This window comes from Micropterus salmoides, unplaced genomic scaffold, assembly GCF_014851395.1.
Source record: "Micropterus salmoides isolate LMB-PRFRI ecotype aquatic unplaced genomic scaffold, ASM1485139v1 Ms_hic_scaffold_9, whole genome shotgun sequence".
Lineage (NCBI taxonomy): Eukaryota > Metazoa > Chordata > Actinopteri > Centrarchiformes > Centrarchidae > Micropterus > Micropterus salmoides.
In genome coordinates, this window is record NW_024044681.1 from 30,620,339 (window position 1) to 30,630,468 (window position 10,130).

Here is a 10,130-nt window from a genome sequence, read left to right on the forward strand (position 1 = left end):
CTGTTTTGCCCTCACTCAAATATAACACTGTGGCTCTGTGACATAAGACAGCTGCTAGTTTGTTAGAACAGTTCCAATAAAATGTTAATTGCACATAATATGTAATCTCAGTTTAAATTGTAAAAATCAGAGTTTGTTAAACCTGCTTTCTGGTATAGACCCCAGAGCAAGTACAATCCAGTCAAAAGATTTTAATTCTTTGGTTGGTGTTCATATGTATGTATTAGGATAAACCCTTGAGATGGACCATCTCATTTTCAAGAAGGTCAACAAGAGAGAAGTGAAATTGAAAACTTTACAAACTCAAGGTGGCCAAAGTGGCCAATAAAAACAGTAAAGTGTGTGTCGATCACATAATACAATCAAGTATAAACAATAGGGTATACAGTGTACATTACAGTGACAGTTTCATTGATAACAGGAGCTGTATATCTCAAAGTAAGAAGACTCATTCCCAGGGCTGAGTAAAATCAAGAATATTCAAAGCAATTTATACATATTTTCTCCTTGTCAGATAACTTAAGATAGAATTTATTGATCCCACACTGGGAGAATTCATCAGATAATAAAGTGCACATTAAATAAAAATAGAGTAAAAAAATCAAACAATAAAAAAAACAAACAGATAAGAATAAGAGTTATGTGCATATAATGTACACCTTTTATGTACAGATGTGATTGATTGAACATTGCACAGGTTGCAGCAGGAGGTAGTTGCACAGTGTAGAAGTAAAAATAATTACACACGACAGGAGTGTAGTTTAGCGTTTATTTAGGCTATCAAAATAAAGCTATCGATTTACAGTGCAAGTAATAATACAGAGTGCATAAGATATAATATATCATAATAAATTGTGTATGTGTAATTGCTAAGTCCAGGAATAAAATAGTGCTGCGAAAATGTTGGCTGATGTTACAGAGACAACATCACATTATGTCATTGCTGAGTTGAAGAGTCTTAGATACATGTGCGATCTGTAACCTAAGTAAGTACCAAAGTAAGATTTGATGGGCTAAAGTACTGCAGAAAAGGCGTGGCACATCCTGCCCTCCTGCACAGGTAGGCATTCATGGACACTGTAATCAGATCTGAATGACCACTTTCCAGCGAATTCCACTGAGAATGCCACTTATTGCACCATAGCAGTTGCCTCTGTATACATGGTGATAAGCTGATAACCTCTGCGGTGGGGTGGCAGAACCTGGCCCACATTTAGACTCCTGACCTTGGCAGAGTCAAACCTCCCTCGGATGGCACTAGCCCAAAACACATTTTCATGCGCAATGAATGCATGGATAGAGAGCACACAGGTAGGTAGACAGGTGCTTATTACTGTGACAGCCACAGTGACTGTTTTTCAGAGCATTTGATTTAATGATTGCTGATGGGATGTAAAGAGAATTTTGTTGGTGCGTATAGGTTTATCAGCTACGCCATTTCTGTGCCCTCATGATGTCCTGTTTTCCACCTGTCCGACAGATGGATGTGTGAGTGCTGCTGCTGCAATACAAAATGACAAGACATGCTTTAGGGCAGGAACAGACTGGGACTAGGCCTGGACGACAATGGCTGTGTGCTGGGGGAGCCTGGATCTCTCATAAGGGCAAGAGCTTCAGGCTATGGTGAGGGTCCTCAAGAACAAGCAGAACACCTGCTCAGAAGAAAACTAAAGTAACCATGGATAGCATCCAAACTAACTGATTCAACATCTTCTCTGCAAACAGAAGTTTACCCCTACACTGGAGTATAGCACTAGTATAGGATTAAAGCAGTGCTTTATGACTCAAACCCGACTCTCCCAGGTGCCAAGCAGAAGTCTGATGTACCCAGTCCATTTAGTAAGTGGCCAACAGACACAAACCACAAAGGTGTTGCAATGAGCATGTAACACAACCTCTTCTATATAAGCTAAATAACAAACGCTTATTTTTTAAGCTTTGCTTCATATTGTACAGATGCTAACATCAAGCTGATTCTTTATGTTCAGTGTTTTGTTCCAAATCTGTTTTCTTTTGTCATCATGGTGTTCAGCAACCAAAGAGCTACACTGAACAAAATTATAAACGCAACACTAGTTTTTGCCCCCATTCATCATTCTATGTACACAAAAGGCCTTTTTCTCTCAAATATTGTTCACAAATCTGTCAAAATCTGTGTTAGTGTGCACTTCTCCATTGGCGAGATAATCCATCCACCTCACAGGTGTGGCATATCAAGATGCTGATCAGACAGCATGGGTATTGCACAGGTGTGCCTTAGGCTGACCACAATAAAAGGCCACTCGAGTGCTTCCTCTACCTGAAATTATTGTTTATCTGGTCATAATCTGTTTGCTTGTGTTCAGTATTTTGGTATCTTCTATATTTCTGATCTGTCCCATGTTTAGTGTAGTCTTATTTCCTGGTTCGTGCTGTCTCTGTTCCCTGCCCTGTTCTGTTAGTCCATGCTAGTCCCTGGTGTTAAATGTTTGCTGTTTCTGTTCAGTCTCTGTCCGGTCATTGTCGTGGGGTGAGTGTTCTGCCTGTGCCTGTGCCTGTGCTGCCTGATCCGCTGTTTGGACATTTTACACCCGAAGTGCATGTAAGCCTGAGTTTTTGTGGTTTTGGATTAAAACCTGTGCTCCTTCAGTCAACTTTCCAGTGTCTTGCGTTTGGGCTCTCTCCTGTTTGCACTTCATCTAATTTGTGATATAATTATCCAACTGGGGCATGAGCCTTATTGCAAAGGCAATCTCTGCTTATCATAAAGGTTATATGATACAGGTATATGGCTACAGGAATGTGGTTTGATGATGATGTAAGTTTTTAAGACACTCATTTCATGTTTTGCATACTGCACGTGTAACAAACTAGTCATACAAGGTCAAGTTGTCTCCTTTTGTCTTTGTGGAGAGCTTTGGATTTTTGATGATGTAAAGATTTTGGTATAAAGTGGAATCCAGGAAATGTCAAATGTGTCATTGTCAAATAGTAATGTCGTCTTTGAACTTCTTAACTACATGGATAATGTCACTTTTGTCACATTTATAGAAAATGTTGTAAGTATTGTCAATGCAAAAGTAAGAATTTCCACTTGCTGATCAATAATTGTTAAGTTTAGAATTTTTTGAAAATGATTTATTTGGCTGTCAACATAATTAATGTTGTCTTAAGTATTGTTTAATAAAACATTCTGCTAACACTTGTGCAGTGTATGTTAGTCAAAACCACAGCTCTGATGAGTTTTGACACTTATTCAACATTCCCTCTTTGTGAGCCTCTGAGCTGCTGCATGGTGGAGTGTTTCTGCTAAGCTAATCATTAAGGATAATAAAAAGGAAGGTTATATCACCCACAGTCACTTAAAGCCAACCTTTCCATGGAGTTTGGGCTTAGACGAGCACCAGTGGTGACACAGGGAGCAGACATGGAGCAGCAGCTCAACAGACCAACATGGAGCAGGCAGATAGAGTTCACCCTGGCTGGCATCGGCTGTGCTGTGGGTCTGGGCAACGTTTGGAGGTTCCCTTATCTGTGCTACAGGAGTGGAGGAGGTGAGAACGAAGCTGCCATTTCATCCTCAAACTAAATTATGAAACCAGACCACCATCTATACATATACATCGGTCTCATAACTGGGTCCAACGATTAACAAACTGTGCTGTTCGTGAGGGTCAAACACTTTGTTGTGTAGTGATACGGATTGTGTTAAAAACATTGTCCATACTGTACTCTGAAAATCCGCACAGTCGGAAGGAACAATGGTTTACAATATTTAAAGATGTAAACTACTATACCATACATCCCTTGACTATTACAAATGATCCAAGACATGAGGAAAATGCAAGAGCAGGTTGACTTTGACAAACGTTAAAGATTAGAAAACACCATTAAAACTAGCAGTCAGAACTGCCTTTGCCAGCTAAATGTGTGTGACAGTTGACCTGCATTCACTTCCTGCCAGGTGCCTTTTTATTGCCATACCTGTTTATGCTGGTGGTGTTGGGGATCCCTCTGCTCTACATGGAACTGACTGTGGGTCAGTACACGAGGAGGGGGCCAGTCCATGCACTGGCTACTGTATGCCCACTGTTGAAAGGTAGTCCATGGCTTTGAACTGTTGTCACTGAAATGTATCCATACTGTAAAAAACGGACAATTGTCTGGCTGCAAAAACACAATTTTGACATAATTTGTGTCCGTCCTCAGGAGTGGGCATGGCATCAGTAGCCATCTCCTTCATCATGTGCACCTACTACAATGTCGTCATCACCTGGGCCCTGTATTATCTCTTCAACTCCTTCCACGCCCCGCTTCCCTGGCAGAACTGCAACAACACCTGGAACACCCTAAACTGTACCAATCACGCCACCAACAGCAGCTACTCCTCCACAGCTAGCCAGGAGTTCTTCAAGTACGTTTCACTGTGTGGGAGAAACCAGTGCTTGTTCTCACAATTATAAAACCAGACTAGATAATGATTAGATTATAGCAGGATTACAAAAGGCTAGCCTGTTCACACAACAAAATTATATTATTAGTATTATTTCAACATAAAATTGAATCAACATCTTATCAGAGTCATGTGCGGGATATCAGTCAAAGGGAAGGTTAGTGATAAGAGCTTGACAAACAGATCAGGTATCTGTGGGAAGTGTGGGAAATGTTAAGTCAGTTTTCACTTCATCATTCTAAGCATCTCATTTGTCTAGTATAAATTGTTTCTAACTAAGTTCTTCTGTGTGCTGCAGTTATAGAAGTGTTTCTTTGGTTTTGATGTGGACAAACTTTTCATAAAGAAGAAACCTACATTTTTCATTGTGTATGTCCTGCTGTTAGGACAGTGGAGTGAAACCTCACATTTTTGGTTTACTTATTAACTTCTTTTACTGCAGTTAGAGGATACATGTAGAAATTGAATCTGATTATGTTAAAACACGTTTTAACATTACATGGAATGCGTCAGCCAGTCAATCATTGTTGATGATTTAAAGTCTAGAAACACTCTGGTCTTTAGACTGTAGAAGGAACCCCATATTAACAAGCAAATATCTTTTTTGCTGTAATGCAATAGCTTTAACCACTGACCCACTATGCCAACCTATTTGTGGTGGCCCCGGTTGAGGGTCTACACCCATGCTAGCGGCTCTGTTAGGCTGTAACGTTCTTTCTAAACAAAACCACTTTGTTAGACAGACAGAACAGAAAATGAATGTGCAAAATTTGTTTTTGATATTCAGTAGTTAAATTTGGCCAGAGGGTGTGGTCAGAATGAAGGTCTTTGGCAACCTCTATTAGAAAAGTTTGTCATGGTGTGACCATGCACATGTTAAGAAGCGTGTGTGTGTGTGACATAGCTTATTTGTTGTTTCAGGATAAGCACAGGGGTCAGCATGTTTAGTCACCTTTATGGCAGTCTAAGCAGTGTTGCGTGAGCAGAGATGTAAAATGAGCTATGAGATTTAAAAAATACAGTGTGGGCGTGAACTATTTATTATATCTATGGTATTGGTTGTTGTTATGTACAGTGTAAGCAATGCGAAGTACAGTTGATGCTGATGGGAATTTTACTTTAATCCACAAAAATATGATCCTGCTGGTGGTGCCAGACAAAGTCAGAGGATTGCCAAAATCATTTTCAGGGTACCATGCATATTAAAAACAAATTCTATGGAAGTCCATCTGTACAGTAGTTGTAAAGACATTTCACTAAAAGCACAAAACATTAAACTCATGGTGCCACTAAAGGAAAAAGTCCAGCAATCCCTCCAAAATTAGGATCCATCCTCTGGGAACCACGAATGCCTGTACAGGATTTGATAGTAATCCATTTAAATGTTGAACATGAAAATTCAAAGGTTGATCCAAAAAACGAGACAGAAAAATCAAAAAGACAGGCAGGAATACACGCAACAGCACAACTAATGAACAGACAAGAACAAATGGAACAAGCAGACTTATATAGAGAAACTGGGGGGGGGGGGTGATTGAAGATAGGTGGAACACATTAAAATGGGACTGATAGGAAACAAAGCAACATAAGAACACCAGAGACAGAGGCCTCCAAAATAAAACAGGAAGCAAGAAACATTTTTTTTGGTAGATAAAAATGGTCAATGGTGGTCAAGTGACGCAGCTACCAGAATGGATCACAAACATTAGAAGGCCCAAAACTGAATCCTGTGGGACACCATATGTTAATGCTTCTCTGCCCATTCTCCAACTGATTGCAATGACTCAAGAATTCCAGAGTCATCTGTTTTTTTATGGCTATTGCGTTTAGTTTTGAAGCATAATGTCTGGATTAATGTAAAATGTAATCGTCTTAGAGCATTCATTGCATTTTTACTTTTTTTCTTTTATTTGGCTTCTTTGAAGGTATAAGATGCTGGAGCAGACAAGTGGAGTAGAGAAAGCAGGAGTGTTGCGATGGGAGCTTTTCCTTATTCTCATTCTGGCTTGGATCCTCATTTACCTTTGCATCTTTAAGGGGGTGAAATCAACAGGCAAGGTGAGAGAGAGAACCACTGAGAGAGAGAGACAATGAGAGGGGCAGACATGGCATCACAACCCTTGTTTGCTTCTCTTTGCAGGTGGTGTACTTTACAGCTCTCTTCCCATATATTATCCTGCTTGCCCTGCTGATCAATAATGCGCAGCTTCCTGGAGCATTAGACGGAATAACCTTCTTCATTGTGCCAGAATGGGACAAGCTTCTCTCAGTAGAGGTCAGAAATAAGAGAGAGGAGTAACTGATTCTGTTTGATTCAGAAGAGCAGTTGGCACTGGTGCTGCAGTAGCAACAGAAAACATTTATACTAGTATTCATATTAGCACTGGTATTGATAATTGGAATTGGCAGGGATCAGCAGTGATCAGAAGCTCTGGCTGAACATCCTTCTGTGTTGCAGGTGTGGGTGAATGCTGCAGCTCAGATCTTTAACTCCATTGGGATTGGTTTTGGTTCCCTCTTGGCCATGTCCAGCTACAACGCCTTCAACAACAACGTTCTCAAGTAATAAGTCCAACTCCTCATCCACTCAATCCCCCCCCCCCCCCCCACCACCAATGTCTTTAATGATCTCTGGGCAGTAAGACCGTGATATAAAACATATCATCTTTCCCCACAGAGACACCCTGACTATAGCCATCATCAACTCACTCACCAGTATCCTGGCAGGTTTTGTTATTTTCTCTGCCTTTGGATACATGTCTTATCTACAGGGTATTCCTGTCAGCGATCTGGCTGTGGATGGTAAGAAAACAAAACAAGTGATTTAAAAAGTCTCAACTACTATCTTCAGCTCCAAGGGGAGTGGTTTTTACTTTTTTCTCCTATAATACACGTGTGAGTTTAATTTAACAACAAAAGAAAACCGGTCATTACAGGTGCAACAGGTAATTTTTTAGTTCACAGAAAGAGTCATAATAATTGAAGAAAGCTATGATGATACAACAAAGGAGGAATTCCACTTAAAAAAGTCAACTGAAATGAATAAAACATCTTACTCTTGTTATTTAGTCTGAAAAAACAAATTATATATTGTCTTCAGTTCAATTCAATGCAACTTAATTTATCCCTGTATGGGCAATTATATGCAGCCGATCGACAAACACACACACACACACACACACACACACACACACACAGTAGACAGGATAAGAAAGACAAATACTGTTAATCACAAACCTAAATACAATAAAAGGCCATGAGCTTAAAACATTATAAATTGTATTTGTAATAAATACATTAATAAAAACTGTAGTATCTGTGCTATCAATCAGTATAGTTTTTTCAAATGCATGCAGTCTAGCTATGAACTTTCCCATGTTTCCACTAATTTTGTTTCCAATAAATTATCCATTTATTGCTCTTTCCATCACACTTCATAATTTCATGTCACACTTTTCTGCTTTAGAAGGATCATGTTTTACCATTTCATTCAGCAATGCAACGCTGGCATCTTGTTTGTTTCTCTAGGTCCAGGACTGGTTTTTGTTGTTTACCCACAAGCCTTTGCCAACATGCCAGTGGCTCAGCTCTGGGCTGTGATGTTCTTCTTCATGCTGCTTTGCCTCGGGCTGGACAGTGAGGTAGGTAAGGGGGGGGGGGGGGGGGGGGGCATTACAGCTTCTGTGATAATCCACAGGAAAAATAATAAATAATCCTAGAGAGAGCTTCAGTATGGTTTTTGTTGTGTATTTTTTTTTTGCCAGTTTGCAATGGTTGAAGTGCTGGTGACCAGTCTCATGGATGAATTCTATCAAAAGCTGATCAAGTTTTTCAGACGGAAGGAATTGTTTGTTCTTGCGGTTTGTGGCACAGCGTTCCTTCTAGGAATTCCTTGTGTCATGCAGGTACATGATTTAATGTACTGAATGAATATTAAACAAATTATGATCAAACTGTAAGATCCTTAGTCTCACTTACCTGCTGTTCTAAAGAGTGTGTTTGTGGTCAGGTGGGAATCTACGTTTTCCAGCTGATGGACCATTACACTGCCTTAGTGTCCATCATGTTTCTTGCATTCTTCGAGGTTGTAGCCATCTGTTGGTGTTATGGTGAGAAACCATGTTCAGTTGTGTCTTTTTTTTCAGTGGACAGATAATGTGATGATGAACTTAACACATCTTAACAATTTGTAAGGCTGTATGTGCATATCTGACTATTTCACTGTCAAATGCTGTTAAAGTCTGTCAACACGTTAATAAAATTTACTGAAGTGGCTTTCAATGTGCAGGAGTGACTCGCCTTGCAGACAACCTAGAAGAGATGACTGGAAAAAGAGCAAACATCTTCTTCAAACTGTGTTGGCTAATAGTTGCTCCTGTGCTGATCACTGTAAGTAAACAGCATTTTTAAAAACGATTTAGATGCAAGACTTTTCACCCTTTACGCAAAACTGAGATCCATCTGAAGGTGTTACAACTAATCTTTACATGTTTCTTCTTGTGGCAGGTTATCCTGATTTTCTCCATCATCCAGTTCAAACCAGCCCGCTATGAGGACTATGTCTTCCCTCCCTGGGCTCAGGGGGTCGGCTGGGTCATTGCCATGGCCTCAATCATCTGGATTCCTTTGGGTGCCGTCCACACACTGTGGGTGCTCCCTGGCACATTCATGCAGGTAACGGACATTTACGGTTTACTTTTCTTCTACCAAAGACATTGCAGGTAGTACCCATGTGCACGTGTTACCAGGTGATGTTCATACAAAATCAAGTGGTTATAACTGGTACATGTCTCCTATAGAAACTGAGGCTGTCCATCACACCATACGCCTTGAATGAAATATCTAAAATGCCGTATTATGAGAGGGGAGGAAGAGACGGTGGTCCAACCCTTGCTGTCATCTGCTCCAACATCCATCCACCTGAAAAACCTCATATTCAGACAAACCTCTGATACCTCTGTGCTTTGCACAATCATAATGTTCATCTAGCCACCAAGAGTGGCAGATTTTTAATAAGCTCAAGTTAATCACAAAGTATTGTTTGCACTTAGTTTTAAATATTAAACAAACATCTGGTAAGAAAATCAAACTCTAGTATACAAGAATTATTTACATGATTGTGAAAATGTGTTGCTGCATATCTGCCGTGCAGATATTAAAATGGCCATTTTTGTAAGCCTATGAATTTCATTTGAGATATTGTTGAACATCTGCCAACAGTTTTCATTATTTTTAATGTGATAAAATGTTGTGGAAATATTAAGAATGTGTTATTGCTGTGTACATTTTTAATATCTGGCCAACCTTTACTCTGTAGTGACAAAAAGACAAAGGATCAGTGCTCAGGATCAGGCTTTTGCTTTGCCGAGGGTGCCATCTCTTGGCCATGTCTGTTGATACAATTATGACTTTTGAATCTGAGATATGACAATGTAATGCCACGATAACAGTCACAGTTCATACAGCTGAGCTTTTGTATCAAACCACTTCCCTTTAAAACATAAGCCACTGTGTACTAGTCATTGTGGCTGACTCATTTATTAGGTCAAATGCAACAGGGCACTGCTGATAAAAAATTATATACACACACACACACACACACACGTGATTGGCAGGGGAGTACATAGGTCACGCAACTCTATCATGTTATGTAAGGTGTAATAAAAACCTGTCGAAGTCCACAGCTTGTGTCTCATAT

General features: G+C 39.9%; 1 protein-coding gene across 1 annotated transcript; it reads left to right on the forward strand.

The window, feature by feature from the left end:
- Positions 1-2,168: 2,168 nt before the first annotated feature.
- Positions 2,169-10,113, forward strand: si:ch211-283g2.1 (sodium- and chloride-dependent GABA transporter ine). The gene is made up of 13 exons (XM_038708340.1): positions 2,169-3,533; positions 3,944-4,078; positions 4,189-4,393; positions 6,358-6,490; positions 6,573-6,707; positions 6,891-6,994; positions 7,110-7,234; positions 7,961-8,073; positions 8,197-8,337; positions 8,442-8,541; positions 8,721-8,821; positions 8,939-9,106; positions 9,232-10,113. The coding sequence occupies exons 1-13, from the start codon at positions 3,359-3,361 to the stop codon at positions 9,382-9,384; spliced, it is 1,788 nt and encodes a 595-aa protein (XP_038564268.1). The 5' UTR covers positions 2,169-3,358; the 3' UTR covers positions 9,385-10,113.
- Positions 10,114-10,130: the final 17 nt, after the last annotated feature.

Bases quoted from the DNA above. Each gene is read 5' to 3' on its own strand.
- si:ch211-283g2.1 (XM_038708340.1), top strand. From the start codon at position 3,359: ATGGAGTTTGGGCTTAGACGAGCACCAGTGGTGACACAGGGAGCAGAC. The intron at 4,079-4,188 runs GTAGTCCATGGC...GTCCGTCCTCAG, and splicing joins TGTATGCCCACTGTTGAAAG to GAGTGGGCATGGCATCAGTA. The intron at 6,995-7,109 runs GTAATAAGTCCA...CTTTCCCCACAG, and splicing joins TTCAACAACAACGTTCTCAA to AGACACCCTGACTATAGCCA.